The sequence below is a fragment of the Chiloscyllium punctatum genome, chromosome 27, assembly GCF_047496795.1.
Source record: "Chiloscyllium punctatum isolate Juve2018m chromosome 27, sChiPun1.3, whole genome shotgun sequence".
Classification (NCBI taxonomy): domain Eukaryota; kingdom Metazoa; phylum Chordata; class Chondrichthyes; order Orectolobiformes; family Hemiscylliidae; genus Chiloscyllium; species Chiloscyllium punctatum.
The window spans coordinates 49,860,155-49,887,897 of NC_092765.1; the positions used below are offsets into that span (position 1 = coordinate 49,860,155).

Here is a 27,743-nt window from a genome sequence, read left to right on the forward strand (position 1 = left end):
GGATCAGATCGTGATTAGAGGATTGTATAGTGATTACAGGATTGGACAGTGATTACAGGATTGAATAGTGATTAGATGAATGGACATGAATTACAGGATTGGGCAGTAATGACAGGATTGGACAGTGGTTAGAGGATTGGACAGTGATTACAGGATTGGACAGTGATTAGAGGATTGGACTGTGATTACAGGATTAGACAGTGATTAGAGGATTGGACAGTGATTCGAGGATTGGACAGTGATTGGATAGTTATTATAAGATTGGACAGTGATTAGAGGATTGCACAGTGTTTAGAGGAATCGACAGTGACTAGAGGATTCAATAGTGACTTGATGATTCGACAGTGACTACAGGATTCAACAGTGTCTAGAGGATTGGACAGTGATTACAGGATTGGATAGTGATTAGAGGATTGGACAGTGATTACAGGATTAGACAGTGATTAGAGGATTGGACAGTGATTAGAGGATTGGACAGTGATTCGAGGATTGGACAGTGATTAGAGGATTGGACAGTGATTGGATAGTTATTATAAGATTGGACAGTGATTAGAGGATTGCACAGTGTTTAGAGGAATCGACAGTGACTAGAGGATTCAATAGTGACTTGATGATTCGACAGTGACTACAGGATTCAACAGTGTCTAGAGGATTGGACAGTGATTAGAGGATTGGACAGTGATTACAGGATTGGACAGTGATTCAAGGATTGGACAGTGATTAAAGGATTGGACAGTAGTTGGATAGTTATTAGAAGATTGGACAGTGATTAGAGGTTTGGATAGTACTTAGAGGATTGGACAGTGATTACAGGATTGGACAGTGATTGGAGGAATGAATAGTGATTACAGGATTGGATAGTGATTGGAGGATTGAATAGTGATTACAAGAATGGACAATGATTCGAGGATTGAAAAGCGATTAGAGGATCGAAAAGCAATTGGAGGATTGAAAAGCGATTAGGGGGATCCAAGATGGTGGCAACCCAGCAAGTCTGAGTCTCCAGTGCTCCTCCCAAGACTTGGGCAAAGTGGGTCACCCACCTCCACCACACTCACCAAATCATTTAAAATTGCTGTTTAATTTAATTAGTTGTTTAGCATTAAATTTAAACAATCTAATCTTCAGTAAAAATGACTAAAGGGAAGGTAGCCCACAGCTCTCAGCAAACAGGAACCTCTCCCCCACCCTCTCCAGCTGCAGCAGAAGCATCCGCAGCCGCCCCGGGGGACTTACCTACAGTGGCGAGCCTTGCGGAAATAATCTCCAAACTGGATGCAAAGATCGACGCTTTTATTGAAGAATGCCGAAGTTGATGGGACTCACTCTCGGCCGTGCTGCAAAAGCACGACTGAGAGAGTAAGGAAATCGAGCGCTGAGTCAGAGGGGCGGAGCTAAAGGGCGCGACCTCCGAAACTAAAGCGCAATTGGCCGTGGATCGGGTCCGGACTCTCAAACAGCGAGTCTGGACCTTAGAGAATCACATTGACGATCTCGATAATCGAGGTCATCGAAAAAATATTCATTTGCTGGTCCTTCCCGAACGGGAAGAGGAAGGCCAGCTTACAGCGTTTCTCGAGCAGTGGCTGCCACAGCTTTTAAATCTGGAGGCTGGATCAGACCAGGTAAGGGTGGAATGGGCCTACCGGGTTGCAATACGCGGGCCCGGCTCAAACCAGCGCCCACACCCGGTCCTGTTCCGTCTGCAGAGCTATAAGGAGAGGCAGATACTCCTAGAAGCCTCTAGAAATCTTGGAAAAGATTCCCAAGCCATGATCTATAAAGGATCCAAGATCATGTTATTCCAGGACTTTTTCCCAGCTCTGGTCCAAAAGAGGATGGCATTCGACAAGGCGATGAAGTGTTTAAGGGACTTAAATCTTCAGTACCTTTTACGCTACCCAGCGACGCTACGCTTTAACCATGAAGGATCCGTGTATAACTTTGGATCACCAGAAAAGTCTAAGGAATTTTTGGACTCTCTTAGATAAATTGTAAGAGATAATGGATGTTGGTTTGCCTTCCCCCCCACTCCGGTTCATATCCCCCCCTTTTTCTTTTTTCTTACCTTACTATTTAATATTATCTTGGGGGGTGGGGAGAGAGATTTATTAATTTGTTCCCTATTTAATGATTTTCTCCCCCCCTTGGGTTTTTTTTTATTATTCTATGTATGTATGTGTGTATGTATATATAAATATATGTATATACGTATGTATGTGTATGTATATACATATATATATGTAAGCCGGGGGGTCTCGTTAATGTTGGTGGGGGGAGGTGGTTACCTTATTCTATTTTACCTCTGTCTCTAGGAGCAAGGTTGTTTTCCCTTGTTATTTTGTATTATTGTATTTAATTATTATTTGTTGAGGTTGTAATTTTATAGTTATATATATTTACACATGGTATAAACATCACCAAATATATCCAGCTGTTGGTGTGGGTGGGGGGGTGGGGGTAGGGTGCTCACTGTTAACTCTAGCTCTGTAGTATATCTGAATTCTCCTCATCCTATTGAGGAGCGCCTGGGTCAAGGGTGGGGCACTGGTTGGGAGAGGATACGATGGACCTTTGGAAAGAAAGTGACACCCCTGGGAACAAGGGGGAAAATCTCCATTGAAATACGTTGTTTTATTATTTAGAAATAGTTTTTTATTATACTGTTGTGAGTGTATTAGAGAGCCTTTATTTTTATGAATTTTATATGCTCTATGCTCGGAATGTTCTGGATAGGGTTTCCCTTCCCGAGGGGTCTCGGATTTGCCCGGACGATTATGGTTGATCAGTCGGTTAAGTGGTGCACCTGGAATGCCAAGGGGAGTAATTCGCCAGTCAAAAGGAAGAAAATATTATCAAATCTCAAGAAAGAAAGAGTTGATATAGCTCTCCTACAGGAGACACACCTGTTGGATAAAGAACACTTGAAATTACGACAGGGTGGATTTGATCAGGCCTTTTTTCCTTCTTTTAGCTCAAAATGTAGGGGAGTTGTTATTCTTATTTGGAAGAATTTCCCTTTCAAAATCCTAAATCAGATAAAAGACGAATCTGGACGATATATTCTGATTAAAGCCCTTATAAATGGAGAGGAATATGGGATTTTAAATTTGTACTGCCCCCGGCACACCCCTTTACATTTATAACGGAAGCCTTCTCAAAACTGATGGCTCTTGGTGCTCGTCATACAATTATAGGGGGAGATTTTAATTGTATTATGGATCCAGAAATAGATAGGATTCCCAAGAGTACTGCGGGAGTATCTCCCAGATCCAGACAATTGGTGGATCTGAACAAAGAATTAGGATTAGGAGATGTATGGAGATGTCTTCATCCACAGGACAGAGATTTTTCTTTTTACTCCAATCCACATAAATGTCACACCAGAATCGACGTTTTTTGCCCCTTCAATTTTTAAAAATTCCATATCATCCTGTAAAATAGGTAGTATAGCAGTTTCCGATCACGCTGCTGTATATATGGAAATCAAGGCGAGGAACAACAGGACCTCCCCTCGGCATTGGCGTATGGACCCCTTCCTGATGAAATATAGTAAATTTGTAAAGTACTTCTCTCAAGAATTTAAAACTTTTTTAGAAATTAATTTAGGTACGGCTAGCAACCCATCAATGATGTGGGAGACCATCAAAGCTTACACGCGAGGTTTGATCATCTCCTACTCAGCGACCCAGAAAAAATTAAAGGGAGAACAACAGCGTCTGCTCGAAGCTCGCTTAAAAGCAGCTGAAACAGCATACGCCGACAGACCTTCTATTATCATATTGCAAAGGATTACCGCCCTTAGGACAGCTCTAAACACTACGCTTACCCAAACGGCTAAGAGGGAAATATTATTTGCAAAACAAAGGTTATATGAATTTGGCAACAAACTGGGTAGATACTTAGCATTTCTTGCAAAGGGAAAAAAGCCCCCTCAAACTATCACGTCTATCAAGGAAAGTACGAGTATTTTGACTCGAGATCATAAAAGGATTAATGCAATCTTTAGAAAATTTTATTCTGATTTATATAGATTGCAGGATTGTGAAGACAGGACTAGGAGGATGCAATCATTCTTTAAAAGTTTGACCTTTCTGGACCGAACTCCGGAACAGATATCGGTCTTAAATGCTCCGTAAACAGTCCAAGAAATACTTGATGCAATCAGGCAACTTCAGAGCGGTAAGGCACCAGGCCCAGATGGTTTTCAAGCTGAATTCTATAAAGAATTTAGAGAAATATTGGCTGGTCCACTTGTGGACATGTATGACTATGCATATAGTCAGGGCTGTCTCCCGCCTTCGCTGAAAGAGGCAAATATCTCTCTTATCCTTAAAAAAGGAAAGGATCCAGAAGATTGTGCGTCATATAGACCAATATCCTTGCTAAATGTAGATTTTAAAATCCTTTCTAAAACGTTAGCACTGAGACTAGAAAGGGTACTGCCACATATTATAAAGGAGGATCAGACGGGGTTTATTAAGGGCCGTAGATCATCCAATAATATTAGAAGGGTTTTGAATATGATTCAAGCCTGCCATCAGGGAAAGATACCAGGAGTAGTAGTTTCATTAGACGCGGAAAAGGCATTCGATAGGGTTGAATGGTCATATTTGTTTTACACATTGGAAAGGTTTGGCATTGGACAGGTGTTTACCAAATGGGTCTCAACATCGTATAGTGATCCCAAAGCAGTTGTGGTTACCAATGGATTAGGTTCGGATAGCTTCAGTGTGGGTAGGGGCTGCCGTCAGGGATGTCCTCTCTCGCCATTGTTATTTACGCTAATAATTGAACCACTAGCAGAAGCTGAACGGGCTGATCCTAATATAACGGCCCCGAGGATTGGTGCAGGTAAACATAAAATTACCCTTTATGCAGATGATGTTCTTCTATTCCTCAGTAATCCTCTGATGTCCGTAACTCGCTTAATCCAAGTTATTAATACATTTAGCATATTCTCAGGCTATAAAATTAATTTCTCAAAATCGGAGGCTATGCCAATGGGTGGCCTTGCTATGACACCCCACTTAGTGGACGGATCCCTTTTTTCCTTTCATAGGTCCCTGGAGGGTTTCTTATATTTAGGCATTTTTATTACCCCAGTATTTGGTCAGTTATACAAGGCTAACTTTGTGCATTTACTGGAAAGGATAAGGCAGGACCTCCAGCGATGGGGAGACCTTCCAATTTCCTGGCTGGGTAGAATAGCACTAATTAAAATGAAGGTCCTGCCCCGTCTCCTATACCCTATGAGAATGCTCCCGGTGATGGTGCCAAGGCTGGCACTACGTAAATGTTATGGCTGGTTGGGTTCCTTTATCTGGAATCATAGACGGCCCTTCATGAAGCTGAAGAAGCTACAGCTTCCACAGGCAAGGGGAGGATTGTACTTCCCAGATTTGAGGAAATATCAGTTAAGTTCCCTATTAAGTTACATAGCTGATTGAGTCTTGTCTGACCCGCAATCAATCTGGCTGGACATCGAGGCTTCTCAAGTAAAATGCCCACTTATTAACCTTTTATTTTCAGACAAGAGGAAAATCATTACGGATCACTGTAAAAGCCCTACAATACTAAACACAATTAAAGCTTGGAATATAATGCGGCAAAATGAGGGCAACTCACATAAAACATCCCCCTATGCGCCGATAGTGGGAGCATGGGGATTCCAACCGGGGTTTACAGACGCCACTTTTAAACTCTGGAGATCCAGGGATATCTCATGTCTAGGGGACCTATTTAAAGATGGGGTCCTGATGTCTTTTGAACAGCTGCGTCAGAAATTCGGATTACCAAATGGAGACCTCTTTTGATACTTCCAAATTCGAGATTATATACAGAAGAAGACTATGTTATTAGATAGTCTTTATAAATCAGATAGCGAATGTAGTGTCCAACGACCAGTGGGGGTATCCTCCATCAGCACTATTTATCATTTACTACATGATGAAGTATCGGGAGATATGGACAATCTGCTTAAAACATGGGATCAGGATTTGGGACTAGAAATCTCTATAGAAAAGTGGAATGACATTTGGGAAAATGCCAGAAGAATCACCATGTGTAACAGAACCCAGGCTATCCAGCTGAAGATACTTCATAGGGCTCATATAGCACCAGATCAATTGGCAAAATTTAAGGCAGGAGCATCTCCAATGTGTCCCAAATGTAAAATAGAGGTGGGCACTCTATTGACTATGGACCTGTCATAAGATCCGTAGATACTGGACTAAAGTAGCAAGTACCCTGACAGAAATTTTAGGAACGGAAATTAAAGTGAACCCTGTATCTCTCCTTTTGGGCTTTTCGAACTTACCCTCCCTGGACATGCACAGGAAGAGATTATTTTCTATTCTCTTTTTCTGTGCAAGGAAAAATATTTTGGTGAATTGGGGGCTGAGGGCCCCCCTAGACTTTCAAATTGGCACAGATTAATTATGGAATGTATTCCCCTTGCATTCCTTACAAATATGGTGCACTGAAAGACCAAATTATTTCATAAAATATGGCAGCCCTTCTTGAATTATATGAATACAGATATTTCGGCTATCCTAACAAGGGCTTTTATTTAATTGAGATGGTGAACCTGGCTGGTCCGGGGCCCCTTGGGAGAGGAATCCCGCACGAATACGGGTTTTGTTACATTTGATGTTAACACATTTCGAGCATGTATCTCACTATCCAATTTCTGTGTTATCCGTTGGGTTTTTTTTCTTTCTCTTATTTGAATAATGTAAGAGACTTAATTATACACTCTGGTTAGTTCTAGGTTAGATTAGTAGTTGAGTTTTGTTTTTTTTTCTTTCTCGGTATTTTTCTTTTGTTAAATTTTGGTTATTATTTATTTAAGATTTAATTGTATATCAATGATTGTACTTGAGAGTTTTGTTTATTTTTGTAAACTTGTAAAAATGTTAAATTTCTAATATAAATATCTATTAAAAAAAAAGAAAAGCGATTAGAGGATCGAAAAGTGATTAGAGGTTTGAAAAGCGATTAGAGGATTGGATAGAGATTAAAGGATTTGATCGTGATTAGAGAATTGGATAATGATTGGAGGATTGTACAGTGATTAGAGGATTGGACGGTGCTTAGAGGATTGGACGGTGCTTAGAGGATTGGACGGTGCTTAGAGGATTCGACAGTGATTAGAGGATTGGACAGTGATTGTAGGATTGGACAGTGATTGTAGGATTGGACAGTGATTGGAGGATTGGATAGTGATTACAGGATTGAAAAGCGATTAGAGGATTGGATAGTGATTAGGTTGGACAGTAATTACAGGATTGGATAGTGATTACAGGATTGGACAGTGATTAGAGGATTGGACAGTGATTAGATGATTGGACAGTGATCACAGGATTGGACAGTGATCACAGGATTGTAGAGTGATTAGAGGATTGGACAGTGATTAGAGGATTGGACAGTGATTAGAGGATTGGACAGTGATTACAGGATTGGACAGTGATTAGAGGATTGGACAGTGATTAGAGGATTGGACAGTGATTACAGGATTGGACAGTGATTAGGGGATTGGACAGTGATTGGAGGATTGGACAGTGATTGAGGATTGAATAGTGATTTCAGGATTGGACAGTGATTGGAAGATTGAATAGTGATTTCAGGATTGGACAGTGATTACAGGATTGGACAGTGATTACAGGATTGGACAGTGATTAGATGATTGGACATGGATTACAGGATTGGGCAGTAATGACAGGATTGGATCGTGATTGGAGGATTGGACAGTGATTAGAGGATTGGACAGTGATTAGAGGTTTGGACAGTGCTTAGAGGATTGGGCAGTGATTAGAGGATTCGACAGTGATCAGAGGATTGGACAGCGATCACAGGATTGGACAGCGATTATAGAGGATTGGATAGTGATTAGAGGATTGGACAGTGATTAGAGGATTGGACAGTGATTAGAGGTTTGGACAGTGCTTAGAGGATTGGACAGTGCTTAGAGGATTGGACAGTGATTAGAGGATTGGACAGTGATTAGAGGTTTGGACAGTGCTTAGAGGATTGGGCAGTGATTAGAGGATTCGACAGTGATCAGAGGATTGGACAGCGATCACAGGATTGGACAGCGATCACAGGATTGGACAGTGGTCACAGGATTGGATCGTGATTCGAGGATTGGCCAGTGATTGGAGGATTGGACACTGATTAGAGGATTGGACAGTAATTGGAGGATTGGACAGTGATCAGAGGATTGGATAGTGATTACAGAATTGGACAGTGATTGGATAGTGATTAAAGGATTGGACAGTGATTTGAGGATTGGACAGTGATTACAGGATTGGACGTGATTACAGGATTGGACAGTGATTTGAGGATTGGACAGTGATTACAGGATTGGACGTGATTACAGGATTGGATAGTGATTACAGGATTGGACAGTGAATACCAGATTGGATAGCGATTAGAGGATTGGATTGTGATTACAGGATTGGACAGTGTTTACTGGATTGGACAGTGTTTACTGGATTGGACAGTGTTTACAGGATTGGATCGTGATTAGAGGATTTAACCAAGAATAAAAGACTGGCTTTTTTGATTTGATTAGATTCCCTACAGTGTGGAAACAGGCCCTTCGGCCCAACAAGTCCATACCGAACCTCCGAAGAGTAACCCACCCCGATCCATTTCCCTCTGAATGATGCACCTAATACTACGGGCAATTTAGTTCAGCCAATTCACCTGACCTGCATATCTTTGGAACGTGGGCTGAAACCGGAGGAAACCCACGCAGACACAGGGAGAACGTACAAACTCCACACAGACAGGCTGGAATTGAACCTGGGATCTTGGTGCTGTGAGGCAGCAGTGCTAACCACTGAGCCACTGTGCTTTAATAAAAAGATAAACGACTGGCCAGTGAATAGATTGTTGGATAATAAATAGAGGATTAGGCAGAGAAAGGAGCGTTAGTTTCTAAACAATGATTGCAGAATGAACAGAGTGTTTGAAAGTAAACATAGGATTGGAATGTGAATAGATATTTGGGCAGAGAACAGAGTGAATAGAGGCGTGGATAGAGAATAGCAGTCTTGATGATGAATTGAGGATTTGGATACAAAATAAGGGCTTAGAGAGTATTGAGAGTGGTGAGTGGGCATAATGCAGGAGAGGGTCAGGGAGGCAAATAAGTTGGGTGTGGGGCTTGCATTGGGAGCAATGGACAGGAAGCAGGTGATTGGAGGCTGATCTGGGGAAAATCCTTTCCATGTTCACTTTTTCCACACCATTCAGGATCTCATACACTTTAATTAAGTCACTTTTAACTCTATCAAACCCCAGTGGAGAAAAGCACAGTAATTCTTTACAGGACAAGCCACTAATTTCAAGAATCAAACAAAAACTTTATCTGAACCACCTCCAGAGTATTTATATCCTTCTATATCTAAGATTTGGAGGTGCCGGTGCAGGACTGGGGTGTACAAAATTTGAAAATTGCACAACACCAGGTCATAGTGCAACAGGTGTATTTGGAAGCTCCACCTGATGAAAGAGCGTCGCTCCGAAAGCTCGTTCTTCCAAATAAACCTGTTGGACTATAACCTGGTGTTTTTTTGATTTCTAACCTTCTATCAGTAAGGACATTAAAACTGCACACGGTATTCAAGATGTGCTTCTCAACAATGTCTGTAGAGCTGAATCATGACATAATTACATTTTACATTCAATTACTTTCATAATAAAGGCTAACATCACACGAGCCTTCCTAATCACTTGCTGTTCCTGTGTACTAACTTTTGTGATCTCTTGCATTAGAGTACTTAGATCCTTCTGCACTTGAACTCTGGAACTGAACTCCAACTATTCTCTGTTCAAGATACTTCCTGTTTTCTCATTCTTGCAGCCAAAGGTCATAACATCACTATTTCACACTTACTGCAGATAGCAGACTTTTATATTAACATTTCAAACTGGGAGTCTCTTAACACTCATAATATCCAACTGTCAAGAATCTAATGCTGGGTTTACTGTCAAAATAAAGAAACTACCTTGATGTACATTTTATGGAGTATTAAACAATTACTGATTACTTAGTTCCTGATGTGTCCTGGAATAATGTGTTGGGACCATGATACCCCACTGTAACATCTCCAAATCCTAATGCCACAGTGGATCCAAAAACATCAACAGCTCAGAAAGTTGAAATCTGAAGCCCAAATTAACCTTGGCTGTATTTGTGGATTGATTTATAGCAGCCTCCTCACCAGCACAGACAAAAAAATTGGAAACAGTAAAGCACAAAGGCAAAGGAACACACACTAGTATTGAGTGCTGTCAGCTTAGAATGCTGTACAACAGGAGCACAAATGAGAATTTAGGCACATAATTTGATTGATCTGCACAACGGCCATTGTAATAATGAATGGAAAGCTATGGTCCAGATTATCCAGCCTCTAAGTATGAGAGATGATGCACTGAGGTCCTGAAATTCTCACTCCATCGGAATTTCTTGGGAAGCTTGAACATTCGAGGGACAATTCCCCTGCTACCCAGGATCCTCTGAAATATATCTGTTCAATATTTCAGTCAGTTCCGATTGGCTTACACACATTGATAGGAAATGTTGGGCAGTAAATTCTTAAATTAAGTCTTTAATAACTATACAACTGGTACCCCAATCCCCAACATTGACACTGATCTCCTGACTCTTTCACTGAGCCGCCAACTTCCCCTCCATTCATCCAATTACCCATTGAACAGATCAAACACCTCCCAACATGGTGCGAATTGTCCCAACTCCACACCCTTCTCACCTACCAACCTCCTCCTTACCCCATTACTTCACCCACTTACCTCACCCACTGACCATACCCACCCTACCCAGTGACCATACCCGCTCTTCCCCCCTCACCCAGTGACCAAAGCCACTCTATCTCTTCTTTACCTACTGACTACACCCATACTTCCCCCTCACCTGATGACTACACCCAGACCACCCCCTCACCCACTGATCACACGCACCTTCTCTGTCACCTAATGACTACACCCAGACCACCCCCTCACCCACTGATCACACGCACCTTCTCTGTCACCTACTGACCACACTCACACTACCCTCTCACAAACTGACCACATCCACTTATCCACAGTATCGTCTCACTCAGTTACCTCACTGACCCTCTTTCCCTTACTCCCTTACCACAGCCACCTAGCCCCCTTATGCACATACTGCACCCACTTATACGTTTATCTATTAATCTATTCACACAGATACACTCAACTTGTGAACATTTACCAAGACATGGCTGCCAGTGCAGTAAAAAGTGGGTATGGCATCTATGTGATTTCCTTTCACAGATGTCTCTGAGATTGTCTGTGATGACAGAGTACTGCAGAATACCACATTAGCAGGATGGTCTAAAATACCAGGAAAAGTTGACAGTGTCACTTTTAGGCTAATCAGGGTTAGAAGGAAGGGAAGGCTTGGGCCTAAGGTGCCTGAACTCAGATGACTGATCTCCACACCCGATACCCAACAGGTGCTCCTGGCTTGCAAAGTTCCAGAATCAACTTTTCATGGACAATTAAGTCCAATCTCCTATGCCTTGACACCATTGTCCATTCACAAGAATGATTGACAAAAATAATACCACTAGTACGTATTAATTGTATATTAATTATAGACGTGGACAGCAGACACCTCAAGGCATGGAAGGAGTACCACAAATGCTGCCTATGCATGATCCTGTGAATCCCCTGGGAAGATTGATGCACCAATACCAGCATCCTCGAACAGGCCAACATCCCCAGCATAGAGGCACTGACCACCCTTCATTGGCTACAATGGGCTGGGCATTAGCTACAATGGGCACATCATCTACATCACTGACACGAGACTCCCCAAGCAGGTGCAAGGGACCACCAATGACAATGATGATGGAATTGCAGTAAATTGTACGGAGGTGTTGGGCATTACCCGGGGATTCATTTGGATGGATATGTGAGAGAAGCAAGAACCGAGAGAAACTGTACTTTGTTGTGTCAGATGATGTGCCTTTGTAATGTGGATCTCAGAAAATCATTGCTTATAACGGGGTGTCTGAGGATTAGCTCCAGTTCTATCTTTACTATAGGTACGAGGCCTTTTGGAATATAACACATTGGGATAAGAAGGATGCTCTACCAATTCGAGCAATGTGGTTTTGAGTAAAGTGAAACAGTTAGTAGAAGCAGTCTACTGCTTGGTATTCAATTATTACTCACTTTAGCTCCAGGACGGCCAATTTCTCCAGGAAGACCAACCGGACCAGCAGGACCCTTAAAGTAATTAAACAAGGTTACATTAGTATCACAGATAAACTGCACGGAACTGACCTGAAGAAGTCATACCTGGCTTGAAACGTTAACTTGAAATGGTTCCACAGCTGAGTTTCTTCAGCATTTTCTGTTTTTGTCTCCAGAAGCAAACCTTCCAAAAGGAATATTTGGTGAAGGATCAGGAGAAGCTTGTATAACATTCTCAATGTTTGGAAGTCTCCCATATTTGGGAGTATTTTCTGCACATTTAACCAGCCCAACCAAGGCATCTGGTAGGAGACTAGATCCACATACTATTTTAAGGGCAGGATAACCAGGTTAACAAGTTTAACACAACTACAATACTTCTGAAGACCAAACTCTGAGAAATAAACATCACTTGTGTGTTAACATTGTCATTGCTTTTTGAATGATTCATTCTCTTTTATTCCTAGCTTCCTTTGGCAATTGATTTATAGCAGTCATTAGATTCTTAATTCCAGATATTTATTGAATTCAAATTCAATACTGAATTGACCACCTGCCATAGTGGGATTTGAACCCAGGTCCCCGGAACATTATCTGGGTCTCTAGATTAACAGTCGAGTGCTAATACCACTAGGCCATCACCTTCCCCGTTAAATTAATTACCCACTTAGCTGCTCAGTCTGCAAGTTTTCTCACATAAAGTCTTTATCTTCCTCAGAAATAGCTATAATTCCCAGTTTAGTTTCATCTTTCACATTGAGTTACTGGTTATTATGTAGAAATAATTAAAGTAAATTATGCATTATAGTAACACCAGCACTGACCACTGTAAAGACTACCTTCTATCCTTTCAATCTGAACTTTTAACCTTACTTTCTACACTTTAATTTTTAGACAATTTGCCATCTACTCAGCTATTTGCCCCCTGACTCTACTTGGCCTTTGTCATGAGCTTATTGTCTGGTATCCTCGTGAAGAACTTTTGAAACTCTAACTAAATATAATTCCATTGTCTACTCTGCCTGATGTCCCTCTAAAGAATTTTGACAGGTTAGCTTAGCATAACTTTGTGTCTGGAATCCAGTGATTCTGTCTGATTTGAAAGAGACATCCCACTGGTTACCAAAAGTACCAGCAAGCTTCTAATGACAGGCTCTTTCAGTGTATAAAATGACACAGGTTGGCATTTTATGTCAAAATAGGTCATAACCCTGCACAATCCAAACAGGTCCAATATATGGAATCTGCCAAATGCCAGGGTTGAATTATTTTTGTCCTAACCTTCTCAATTGCCCTGCAATTTTTTCCCTTATTAAATGTATATCCTATTTCCTTTTGAAATATATTATTGAATCTGCCTCAACTTCCCGATCATTGACATAAAATGGAAATGGAAAAAAAATCATTCAAGAATGTCTAACACTTCCCTTGAAACATGAATTGGAAACTTTATAACTCACACCCACCTAAAACATCTACATGCATCACAACCTTCTCATACCCGATAATAATTAATATTTCTATAAATCGGTTACACTTACACGTGGTCCCATGGTTCCAGCCCCCTAAAAATAAACCAGATACAAAATGTTATTAACTTATTTTCCATTTCAATTTTCACTTTCAATGGATTGTCCAGACAAAAAATCATTTTGCAAATATTTCTTGCTAGGTCAGTAATCTGACCAAATGGACAAAATATTGGTAAGACAGTGAAAATCCCCCTGGGGTGGGTGGGTCCAGAACTTGAGGGCACAGGTTTAGGGTGAGAGGGGAAAGATATAAAAGGGACCTAAGGGGCACCTTTTTCATGCAGAGGGTGGTGTGTGTATGGAATGAACTGCCGGAGAAAGTGGTGGAGGCTGGTACAATTACAGCATTTGAAAGGCATCTGGATGGATATATGAATAGGAAAGGTTTAGAGGGATGTGGACCAAGTGCTGGCAAATGGGACTAGATTAGGTTGGGATATCTTGTTGGCACAGACAGGCTGGACCAAAGGGTCCATTTCTGTGCTGTACATCGCTATTGTGGGATATAGGTAAATTAATGTTCTGCAATTCTGCAATTATAATTTCTGATACAAGGTGAATGAACTCACACCAGTGTGTAATTGTTTCAGCCAAGAGCTGAGTCAACAAGAATGGAAACTATGTGGAGGAAATATATAATTGTTTTTGTATTAGCTAAAAATGTATGCAAGAAAGAAACGGGACTGCAAGACAATGGTAGATATTACGGGCGAATAGATAAAATGCTGTGAAGGGAGGAAGTTAAATTAGATATGCCTGTATAAACAGTAGGTATAAACATCTGTTTCCCACTTTTACAGAAACACAGGAACAAACCCCAATTAAAAGGGCTTAGTGATAAGATGCTGTGAGGGAAAGGTACAGATGGAGGGGGTAGATAATGATGAAGAAAGAATATGCCTAACAATGACCTACAGCAGGATGAGGTCAAACGGCCTTGTGAGGCCAGAAATAAGCATTTTGTCACAGATAAGGCAGGATAAGGCAAGAGATAAACAGGAGTAATGGGGGCCGGTCTTAGGGAAGTGGAGGATGTAAACAGTGGAGGAGCAATGTAAAACAAAAGAAACCAAATTATATAAATATTGTGTATGAATTGAATTTGGTGTGTGTATGTCCTCTGCCTTATAGACACTGGACATCACACCCACTTGCAAGTGTAAAGTAAATGACACTACTGATTCAGATCTTGTCTCGGACTGAAATTATTGAAGTGAGTGATCTTTGTTTCTCACACTATGACTCTATGAAAGATACAAACAGTACTGCAGGCTATATAATAACCATAGTCATACTCACTGGTGGTCCAGGAAGCCCAGGGAAGCCCACCTGACCCTGGAAAAGAAAAGAAAATATTTACTGAATATATAAGACAAGTGTAGAGAGGCTGAGGACAGATTGCTGAAAGCAAAATGTATAATGCAAAACCTTGGTTTGTGAAGTGATTCAAAACAGGCAAAGGTTTGCCTCTTTTTATGTTTTCATGCTAATTTTATCCAGTGACATCAACATTAATGAAATGGGCAGAGATGTGAAACACAAAAGCGGTCTTACATAAGACCTGTAATATGGGGAGTGGGCCTCACAGTGAGACCTGTCACAGTGGCATCTGCACCTATATTTATTATAAATCTAAGAATGATGATTAGTGAATGTGAAACCTTTATCGATTTATGCAGTTTCTTGCTGTAACTAGGCCAGACTCAGAGGTCAGTGTAATCTGAGGGTGAATGCAGGGTCTGATACTTTTATGAAAGAAAAAGTGGGCAGCTCGATCAGGAAGAAATAGATGGTGCCGTCAAACTTGCATTTAAAGAGTCCAGTGATTGGCAGAGGCTGGGGATGATGAGAGAGTGGAGCCTGAACAAATTGATAGGATGGTGTGCCATAAAGCTCAAATGGATGTAAGGAAGGTGAAGGAAGGGAATGAGATAGAATGTTTGTAAGAATACAAAACTTCCAAACAGCAACAGTAAGGCGACAATGTGGGCGTTGAGCAAAGTAAAGCAGTTTCTCTCGTTGAGAGCCTGTTAAATCAGAGGAAAGGAGCCAACAATTCAATGGCTTCAATATTGATTCAGCCTCATTAGTGAGAACTAAGCTCATCTTTACCACATCCTTCACGCCAGTGAAAACAATCCAAACATTATATAGTTAATTCAGCAGTTAATCTTCCAACATGTTAAGAAAGCTTTTGTATTAGCTCCTGCTGGGGCTGCTAATCCATTTGTTATTAATTACTCAGATGAAGAAAAGTCTTAAATTGCACCCTGTAATAATCCTGGGCTCACAGCTGTAATATACTCAGGGGTATGAAGGAAAATACTAAAACTGTCTGATTAAATTTGTTACAGACATTCAGCTCTTTGCAAGGCCTTTTTCACTAATTGGTGCTTTCATCTCTCCCTCCATAAGCAGTCATTTTAGATGACAGGTAAAGACCAAATTTAAGTATAATTACCATCTCTCTGTAAAGGTTATATTGCTGAGAAGGGACTGTTGGTGAACATAATATTTATTTGTATATAACTCCACAAATCAGGAATACCAGAGCCAGAACGTCTGCAGTCTATTTAATGACCTGTGTATGAACTCACTCAAGGTTTGCAGCATGATAATTAGACTGTGTCGTCATCAAGTAACAGTTACGTTTCTGCAGCAGTCTCACAGGCTATGAAGATGTGGCCATTTCAAAGCAGCATATTATCCGACTTGCTGTCAGAGCACTGAGTTAAAATCAGGACATTTTAAAAATCACAATTTGTTCTTTAGGCTGATTCTGATCCTGTAAGATAGTCTGGCACCTGCTCTGTTCTCTATTACACAGACAGGTGTATTACAGGTTAAGGGATGCACGGACACTGGGCTACACTCCTCTGTCTTTCTTTAAAATAAATGTTTCTTTCTGGGAGGCTGGACAAGGTTTTAGTTTAACATCACATCCAAACTGTGGCATCTCTGAGTGCAGCACTGCTTCAGTACTGCACTCAAGTGTTATAGAATCATACAGTATGGAAACAGATCCTTCAGTCCAACTAGTTCATGCAGACCATGTTCCTGAACCAAATAAGTCGTACTTGCCTGCATATGGCCCATATCCCTCAAACATTTCCTACTCATGTTCTTATCCAAATGTCTTTTAAATGTTATAACTGTGCCTGCATCTACTACTTCCTCTGACAGGTTATTCCACACACGGACCACTCTCTGTATGAAAAAGTTGCCCCTCATATCCTAATCAAATCTCTCCTCTCACCTTAAAAATTTGCCCCTTAGTACTGAACTCCTCCACCCAAGGGAAAAGATACTTGCTATTCATATTATCTATGCTCCTCATGATTTTATAAATCTCTTTAAGGTCACTCCTCAATATTCTACATTCCAAAGAAAAAAGGTCCCATTAACTCAAACTTTCCATTCTCGGCAACATCCTGGTAAATCTTTTCTGAACCCTCTTCAATTTAATAATATCCTTTCTAATGCAGGACACCCAGAACTGTATACTATGCCAGGAGAGGACTCACCAACATCCTATACCTCAACATAATGTACCAACTCCTATACTGAAGGGTCTGAGCAATTGATGCCAAACGCCTTCTTAAGTACCCTGTCTACATGTAATGCTAATTTATTCCAAATTATGTATCTCTGGTCTACAATACTATCCAGGGCCCTAACACAAATTATATAAACTCTGCCCTCGTTTGTTTTACAAAAATGCAATACCTCACCTTTATCAAATCTAAGGTATGTGTTCATGGCTTGGAATTTTAATCAACAGTCGTGTGACTAAGAGGTGAAAGTGCTCCCTACTACGCCAAGGCACTGACTTCCATGTGATGCATAGAACAGATAAGGATTTCCCAAACTGAGGGATGTGACCCCCTAGTGGGATCACCAGATAAAATCTTGGGTTTATGATCTCCTATGCAGCAATTACTGCATGGAGCTACAACCAAGAGCTGTCAGCTGCAAGGCTCTTTAAACTTCACTGCTTTTTTAAAAACAGTGGGAATATACTAAGCTGCCCAAACTTCTGGGCCCGAATTCTGTACTAAAAGGCCTGACTGAGAGCTCAGTTGTTTTTCATTTAAAATCCCTGTGAATTAGAAAGCTCTCCTACATCCACTGTTCTCACAGATCTCTCAGCTTGCCCCTTATACATGAATCCCACCCACTGCATGCTCAAAGGCAAAGCCCCCAATGTCACAGACCTTGGATCTCAACATCTGTGAGCACCAAAATGTTCATAATGAAGACCAATTTTTGAAGCTGTGAATTAGATGGAAAAAATCATGGAGATGCACCAAAACAAGCTAGAGAAACAAAACAGAAATTTTCTTCAATGTTAGGTGTAGGTTATTAATTGAGGATCAATAATCCACTCCTGCTGTTTGTGTAGATTAGTGGCACTGATTGGCAGGTTCTTTCCACTATCATTCATCAGTCCTTTATCGCCCCTCTTATCCCCTCCACCACCCAAACTCACACAAACCTATCAATACACAGATTACACAGTTGGGTTTGAGCAAAATGTACACTTTCATAACAGTTGTCAGGCTCAGAATGCTGTAGGAAGAATGACTCCTTTCAGACTATGCCAGAGGCAGTATAAACTTACGTTCTGAACTGTAGAGTTAGTGTGATGCTTAAACACAAAAAGCAGGCTCTGTCTCAGTGCTTATTACAGTTATACAGGAAGGCAGTACATTCCATCCTCACCACACAGCTGCATGTGTCCTGTCTGCATAATATTGATCGGCACACAAATAAGGGGCCTTTATTCAGACAAAGCAATGGGAAGAGTGACTTAAATGGGCTTCCTTGGCCCTGTGCACTTTGATGAAATTACTGCACCTTGTTTCTTTTTTTGCTTAATTCTCAATCTTACATTTTAAAAGATTTGTTTCATTTTTTTCCACTCATTTCAGAATGACTTGCTGGATTCTAGGGAATGAGAGGTAATCCTGTTTATTGAAGTTTTATAATTTTCATTGCTGGCGAACTTCAAGCACTACCACAATTTGTCAGTTATCAAATGTAGAGGAAGGTTATCTCCAGTCTATATTGGTAAAGGTGCATGACTACGTAGGCACTTAGGGAATGGGGTTGCTGCAAAGTGATTAAACCAACACAAAACTTTCTTGTATCTCAATGTTTGGCCTTTACCTCAAGTGAATGGAATACAAAATTGGGGATCTGACACGTCAGTTGTGCACACCTTTGGTCAATTCCCATTCACAATATGGCATTCAGTTTTGGTTGACAAATTTCAGGCTGGACATATTGGTTTTGGTGGGGATTGTTGAGCATAGATATGGAATTTAAAGAGTCAATTATAAGACAAATTAGATAAACATTGGACTATTAATTCCTTCAGTTTAGGATCTGTTCAAGGTGTTCAACCTGATGAAAGTATTTTATAGGGTAGGTAGTGTGAAATTAGCCAATGGGAATCAGGAGGAAAGATCTCCTCTAGTTGGAGTCATACCTGGCACAAAGGAAGCTGGTTGTGCTTGTTGGAGGTCAGTCCTCTCAGTTCCAGTACAATTCTGCAGCAGTGTTCTGACTATTTTTAGCTGCTGCATCAATGGCCTTCCTTTCAGTATAAGGTGAGAAGTGGGGATAATTGCTGATGATTGTGCAATGTTCAGTACCAGTTGTGACTCCTCAGATCCTGAAGCAGTCTGTGTCATTGCAGCAAAACCTGGACAGGTCCACGCTTAGACTGATAAGTGGTATATAACATTTTTGCCATATGAATGTGATGAAGGTTTAGAACATAGCATTATGATTGGGGAACTTGGGTTGGAAAGTAAATGTAAATGTGTTTTTGGGTTTCAGTTTTGTGAAGGTGACTTTTTTAAAGGATTACAAATTAATTTTTTAAGCAGCTGGTCAAAAAGGCATTTCTAATATGTCATGTGACTTAAGCTAAATGACAAGAGAAACTACCTGATGAGACAACTGATGAAACAAAAACAGAAAATGCTGGAGAGTCTCAGCAAGTTTGGCAGCATCTGTGGAGAGGAAACAGAGTTAACCTTGTGAGTCCTCAGTTTCAAGTTCTGTGAAGGTCATATCAGACTGTTAATTTTGTTTCTCTCTTTATTGATGCTATCAGATCTGTTGGATTTCTCCAATATTTTCTGCATTTATTTCAGATTTCTAGTTTCTGCAATACTTTATTTTTATTTCCTATACATTTGCATAATAAATGTCTGTTCTTTTGTCAAAAGTGCATTGGGAGCACCTTGTGAACATGTCCAATAACTGATCACCCCAGTAGCCAAATTGCAAGGTTAAAAATGGCAGGACATAAATTCAAAGAATTTAAGAGACTTGTGAGTCTTCTTGGATGATTGGCGAAAAATGTGATGCCATTAAACAACAGCAGCCTAGTCTAAGGATGCCAACAGGTTAGTACCATTGTCATCAAGAGGAAGAATAGCCAGCACTAAAGGAAGGAGCACAGTGACCTGCTCTATTTCACTGGGGTAATTGCCACGCACTCTGTTATCTCACAGTTACTGTCTCCCAGCTGTTGCACCCACCTAACAGCAAGGTTCATGCTCTTGTCATTCTCAATATGGCCTACAGTATATTTCCTCACTCACACTCACCACCTCCCCCAACACCACCTTTGCAATGCCCATCCACTCACTTGGGAAACCTCACCACTTTTCAACAACCTGCACCATCTCGAATAGCCATGGCACTCACTTTTAGGCTACCAAACAGTCAAGATAGTGTGAGGAATGGTACTAATCAGAAGATGAGGAAAGCAAATAGCTTTGCCAACATAGTTACCATGGGTGACTTCAATCTGCAAATTGACTGGGTAAATCAACTGAGCCCTAAAGGTGTGGAGGATGATTTTCTGGAGTGGGTTAGGAAGGGTTTTTTAGATCAGTATATTGAAGAGCCAACTGGAGGACATGGTATTTTCAATCTGGTAAAAATAATGAAAGGGGCTAATTAACAATCTTGTTCTAAAAGAATCTTTACGGATGGATGAACACAATATGACAGATTTTACATTATGTTTGATTATGTTCATTCCCAGGCAAGGATACTACTTTTGAATAAGGGAAATTATGAATACATGTGACACATATTTACTGATTAATGGAAAATCTATTAAAACATGGCTACAGACAGGCAATGCATAGTCATTAAAGCACCATTGCATAACTTACAGCAATTATACTTTTTTTCAAGGTGAAAATATTCAAAAAAAAGGTCAACCATGGCTAACAAAGGAAACTCAGAATTGTAGCAGATTAAAATAGAAAGCCAGGAATAACAGTAATTTTGAGTGCTGGGAGGTCTATAGAATACAACATTGTAGGACCCAGAAACTGATAAGGGAAGAGAGAATAGAATATGACGGCAATCTAGCAAACCAAATAAAAGTGGACTGAGAAAACTTCTATAGGAATGTCAAAGGGAATTAACTGAGGAAGGTGAAGTAAATCTCCCAAAACTACAGATCCAGATGGTAAAGGATAGTGAGGAGTTGAAAGAAATTAGTATAGGTGCACAATCCTTTATCCAAAATGCGCAGGACCAGCTGGTTTTCAGAATTCAGAATTTTTCGAATTTCAGAATAAGTGTGTGTTCAATGGTGAAGTTTTTAAAAATCTTACCAGAGGAGCAGACTCACTGACTAAAACGGGCCATGAAACAGAATTGAGGCCTGCCAGTGCTGGGCCATGCCCATCTACATTGCATCTGAGTGACACACATCGAGTGGGTGTGGAGTGAGTCTCTCTCTCACTGCAACCTCCAGGTCATCTCTTCGGCCCTCAAGCTTACTCTTTGCTACCTTCCCCTAGCCCCACCCCCCTCCCACTTATCTCTCCACCCTGGAGGCTCCCTGCTTCCATTCCTGATGAAGGACTTTTGCCCGAAACGTTGATTTTCCTGCTCCTCGGATGCTGCCTGACCTGCTGTGCTTTTCCAGCACCACTCTAATCTAAACTCTGGTTTCCAGCATCTGCAGTCTTCACTTCCGCCGCCTTAACTGTTTGCACGCCAAACAACCTTGTTAATGAGAAAAAAAACTTCACAAAAAACCTTCGGACTTTGGAGCTTTTTGGATTTCGGGATTTCGAATAAAGGGCTGTCTATCTGCATTAGTAAGAAGGTAGTACCAGAGAAATTAATGGTGGTGAAATGGACATGACGGTCGACATCCCAGGATGTAGGAGGAGATGGTTTCAGAGAATAGTTGATGCACTGGTAACGATCTTTCTAAATTCTATACATTCTGGAATGATTCCTGTGGGCTGACAGGCAGCAAATGACTCTGTAAGAAGAGAATGAGAGAGAAACAGAGAACTACAGACCTGTTAACCTTTTGAAAGTAAGTTTTATTTATTAATTCACAAGGGTTGTTAGCAGGGCCAGCATTTTTTGCCCATCCTAGCTGTCCATATTCCAGAGGAGGAAGTGCTAGATGTCTCAAAACGCGTAAAGGCGGATAAATCCCCAGGACCTGATCAGTTGTACCGTAGAGCTCTGTGGGAAGCTAGAGAAGTGATTGCTGGGCCACTTGCTGAGATATTTGTATCATTGATAATCACAGTTGAGGTGCTGAAAGACTGGAGGTTGGCTAACGTGGTGCCACTGTTTAAGAAAGGTGTTAAGGACAAGGCAGGAAACTATAGATGAGTAAGCCTGACGTCGGTGATGGGCAAGCTGTTGGAGGGAATCCTGAGGGACAGGATGTACATGTATTTGGAAAAGCAAGGACTTATTAGGGATAGTCAACATGGCTTTGTGCGAGGGAAATCATGTCTCGCAAACTTGATTGAGTTTTTTGAAGAAGGAACAAAGAGGATTGATGAGGGCAGAGCAGTAGATGTGATTTATATAGACTTCAGTAAGGCGTTCGACAAGGTTCCCCATGGGATTTATCCACCTTTATGCATTTCAAGGCATCCAGTACTTCGTCCTCTGTATTATGGACATTTTGCAAGGTGTCATCATCTATTTCCCCACATTCTATATCTCCCATATCCTTTTCCACAGTAAATATTGATGCAAAATATTCATTTAGTATCTCCCTCATTATCTGCGGCTCCACACAAAGGCCACCTTGTTGATCTTTGAGGGTCCCTATTCTCTCCCTAGTTACCCTTTTGATCTTAATATATTTGTAAAATCCTTTTGGATTCTCCTTAATTCTATTTGCCAAAGTTATCTCATGTCACCTTTTTGCCCTCCTGATTTCCCTCTTAGATCTCACGGAATACAGGGAGAACTAGCCATTTGGATACAGATCTGGCTCAAAGTTAGAAGACAGAGGGTGGTGGTGGAGGGTTATTTTTCAGTCTGGAGGCCTGTGACCAGTGGAGTGCCACAAGGATCGGTGCTGGGTCATCTACATTTTGTCATTTACATAAATGATTTGGATGCGAGCATAAGAGGTATAATTAGTAAGTTTGCAGATTACACCAGAACCTTGACCAAATGGACCAATGGGCTGAGAAGTGGCAGATGGAGTTTAATTCAGATAAATGTGAAGTTCTGCATTTTGGGAATGCAAATCTTAGCTGGACTTATACACTTAATGATAAGGTCCTAGGGAGTGTTGCTGAACAAAGAGACCTTGGAGTGCAGGTTCATAGCTCCTTGAAAGTGGAGTCACAGGTAGATAGTGAAGAAGGCATTTGGTATGCTTTCTTTTATTGGTCAGAGTACTGATTACAGGAGTTGGGAGGTCATGTTGTAGCTGTACAGGACATTGGTTAGGCCACTGTTGGAATAATGTGTGCAATTCTGGTCTCCTTCCTATCAGAAAGATGTTGTGAAACTTGAAAGGGTTCAGAAAAGATTTACAAGAATGTTGCCAGGGTTGGAGGATTTGAGCTATAGGGAGAGGCTGAACAGGCTGGGCTGTTTTCCCTGAAGCGTCAGAGGCTGAGAGGTGACCTAATAGAGGTTTACAAAATTATGAGGGGCATGGATAGGATAAATAGACAAAGTATTTTCCCTGGGGTCAGGGAGTCTAGAACTAGAGGGCATAGGTTTAGGGTGAGGGGGGAAAGATATAAAAGAGACCTAAGAGTCAACCTTTTCACACAGAGGGTGATACGTGTATGGAATGAGCTGCCAGAGGAAGTGGTGGAGGCTGGTACAATTGCAACATTTAAAAGGCATTTGGATTTGTATATGAATAGGAAGGGTTTGGAGGGATATGGGCTGGGTGCTGGCAGGTGTGACTAGATTGGGTTGGGATATCTGGTCAGCATGGATGGGTTGGACCAAAGGGTCTGCTTCTGTGCTGTACATCTCTATGACTCTATAACTAAAGTACCAAGGCCCTAGAGAAAGCCTCCTCTGCACCACCCCACTGCTCCTATCTCAGATATTGTCAATGTGGTTGAAATGTGAGCAAGGGTGCTAAGGGTTCACGATCTAGGTGAGCCCCTCATTATACCAGCTCCATGGCTGGCAGAGGGAGAAACACCTTAGGCCGCTGGTTCTCAGAGGTGAAAGTCAGGACTACAGATGCTGGAGAAAAGCTTTTGCCTGAAACGTCGATGTTCCTGCTCCTCAGATGCTGCCTGACCTGCTGTGCTTTTCCAGCATCACTCTAATCTAGATGTTGGCACTCAGAGGACTGGTGAAGTCCATGAACCTGCTCAGTACATCAGGAGAGGAGCCTCTGGGATCAGCAATCAGAGACCTCATCCACATACACAGGGGGGGGCAGGAGCAGCAAGCAGCAATATGGGAGGCAATGGCGCTCAGTGCCCAGTAGCTGTAGTAGTGCAACAGGACATGTTTCCATGGACAGGTTGGCAGTGGTATGGATAGCCAGGCCCAGCACCCTCAGGGTCTGCGAGAGAGGGGCATACACCTGCTCTCCATCACCGTAGCTCTGGTCCTTTATTCAAAAAGAGAGGGAAATAGAAAGCACAAACTACAGACCAGTTAGCTTAACATCTGTCATAGGAAAATGTTAGAAGCTGTCATTAAAGACATTAAAACAGGGCACTTGGATACATTTGAGGTTATCAGGCAGAGCCAACATGGTGTGATTCCTGATGAAGGGCTTTTGCCCGAAATGTCGATTTCGAAGCTCCTTGGATGCTGCCTGAACTGCTGTGCTCTTCCAGGCACCACTAATCCAGAACCTGGTTTCCAGCATCTGCAGTCATTGTTTTTACCTCCATGGTTTGTCAAAGAGCAATCCAAATAAACTAACAAAATCAAAACAAAGAACAGCAGATACTGGAAATCTGAAACAGAAACAGAAATTGCTGGAGAAACTCAGCAGGTCTGGCAGCACCTGATGATGTGGAGCATCAGAAGAAGGGTCACTAGACTTGAAATGTTAACTATCTCTCCAGCAATTTCTGTTTTTATTTATGCTTAACTAATTTATTGGAGTTCTTTCAAGAAGTAACTTGTGCTATTGATGAAAAGGAACCAGTGGATGTATTGTATTTAGATTTTTATATTTGATAAAGGGTATTGTGGAAAATAAAAGCTCAAGGTGTAGGGGATAACCTATTGGCATGGCTAGTTGATCAGCTGGCAAACAGGAGACAGTGCATAGGAATCAGGCTGGCAGGATATCAGGAGTGGTGTGCCAGAAGGGTTGGTGCTAGGACCTCAACTCTTTATAATTTAAACAAATGGTTTGGATGAAGGGATAGATAGCATCGTAACTACATTTGCTGATGACACAAAGATAGGTAGGAAACTGAATTGTGAAGAACACATTGGAATCTCAAAAAGATATAGATAGTTTAAGTGACTGGGCAAAGATCTGGCAAATGGAATACCATGTGGCAAAGTGTGGAATTGCCCATTTTGGCAGAAAAATACAAAATAAGCATATTATCTAAATGATGAGAGGTTGTACATCTCTGAGACACAGAAGGATCTGGGTGTCCTTGTGCATAAATCACTAAGGTTAGTATGCAGGTACAGCAAGTAATTTGGGAAGTTAATAGAATGTCATGTTTTATTACAATTGGAATTAAATGCAAGAGTTATGCTTCACTTATACAGGGCACTGGTGAGACCACATCATAGATTCATAGAATCCCTACATTCAGCCCTTCGAATCCACACCAACCCTCTGAAGAGCACCCCACCTGACTCACCCCATCACTGTAAACCAGCATTCCCTGTAGCTAACCCACCTCACCCATACATCCATGTGCCAATCCACTTCAACTGCACATCTTTGGACTGTAGAAAGAAACCATAGGACATGGAATAAACTCACAAAGACACAGAGAGAATGTGCAAACTCCACACAGACAGTTGTCCAAGGGTGGAATCAAATATGGGTCGCTGGTGCTATGAGGCAGCATTGCTGACCAGTGAGCCATCATGCCACCCATCTGCAGTACTGTGTACAGTACTGGTCAGTGTACTTAGGGAAGGATGTTAACATGGTGGAAACAGTTCAGAGAAGGTTTACTAGAATAATACCTGGAATGAGCAGATTGCTTTATGAGGAAAGGCTAGGCAGGGTAGGCATATATTTTGTGAAGTTTGGAAGAGTCAGAGATGACTTAATTGAAACTTAGCAGATCCTGAGAGAATTTGACCAGGTGGATATGGAAAGGGTACTTTCTCTTGTGAGAGAACGTAGAACTAAAGATCATAGTTTAAAAGTATGGGGTCGTCCATTTAAGGCAAAAATGAAGAAACATTTTTTCTCTCAGAGGGTCATGAGTCATTGGAATCTGCTTTTTCAAAAGGCAGTGGATGTAGAATCTTTAAATATTTTTAAGGCACAGGTAGGTAGATTCTTGATTTCCAAGGGGGATAAAATGACATTGGGGATATGCAGAAATAAAGCACGGAGGTTAAACTTAGATCTGCCATGATCTTACTGAGTGGCAGAACGGGCGTTCCAGGCCGAGTGGCCTACTCTTGTTCCTTGTTCGTATATTCATTTGTTAGTGAGATATAGCAGTTCCTAATGACTTGTCAAGTTTTCCATAATTCTTTCAAGGGATTTGGGCACCACTGACACATTTGTTACGCATCCCTAAGTGCCCTAAAACTAACTAATTTTTAGGGCATTGATAAGGGTTGTTAAGAGTCAACCACATTGTGGCCAACCATTTAGGTACGGGATGTGATTTCCTCAAACTTCAAAAGCAGCAATTACTGTATTAGAAGCTGATGCATTATTTTGGAGCTTTGAGGGGAAAAAGATCAAAACAATAGCACTTTTAAAAGGAGGAAGACAGACAAAGGCAGGAGAACCTGGTCAGAGAAAGAAACCAATACTGCTGTTGGAAACATCAGTGAATCTGCATAGTTACTGCCTTGGTTGTTTGAGTTCAAGTATCTCTGGACATTGGAATGTGTCTAAGAAAAATTAACAAACAGCTGACCTTGGAGAGTTCAGAGCATGGGAGAAGCTAAGTGCATAGTTTTTACGTGTAACCTGCAATAGCGAGTAGATTAGATTAGACTCCCTACAACGTGGAAACAGGCCCTTTGGCCCAACAAGTCCACACCGACCCTTCGAAGAGTAACCCACCAGGACCCATTTCCTCTCTGACTACTGCACCTAACACTATGTGCAATTTAACATGACCAATTCACCTGACCTGCACATCTTTGTGACTGTGGGAGGAAACACACGCAGACACGGGGAGAGTGTTCGACTCCACACAGACAGTCGCCCAAGGCTGGAATCAAACTTGGGACCCTGGTGCTGTGAGGCAGCAGTGCTAACCACTGAGCTACCGTGCCGCCAGTAGAGTGAGCTGTTTTTTTTTGTTTACATGCCTTACTAAGCGCTGTCTCTTAATTAAAGTTTAAAAATATAAAACTTAGATACTAAGTTAGCCTGGAGCAGTGTTTTTTAGTGCAATAAGATGGTGCTATTTTCTGGGTCTGTAGATTGTTAAGGAGCAAAGATAGCCTTTAGAGAGTGATGTGGTCTTCCTGTCAGGTGTGGGATATTAGGGA

The 27,743-nt window shown here is 41.4% G+C and overlaps 1 protein-coding gene across 1 annotated transcript in view; it reads right to left on the minus strand.

Moving 5' to 3' along the window:
• The window catches only part of col9a2 (procollagen, type IX, alpha 2), a 213,495-nt gene that overhangs the window by 154,120 nt on the left and 31,632 nt on the right, over nt 1-27,743 (minus strand). The window contains exons 6-8 of the mRNA XM_072548624.1: nt 15,084-15,119; nt 13,794-13,817; nt 12,232-12,285 (exon numbers count right to left, since the gene is read on the minus strand). Of these exons, the coding sequence (XP_072404725.1) occupies nt 12,232-12,285; nt 13,794-13,817; nt 15,084-15,119 (114 nt within the window). The remainder of the gene's footprint in view (nt 1-12,231; nt 12,286-13,793; nt 13,818-15,083; nt 15,120-27,743) is intronic.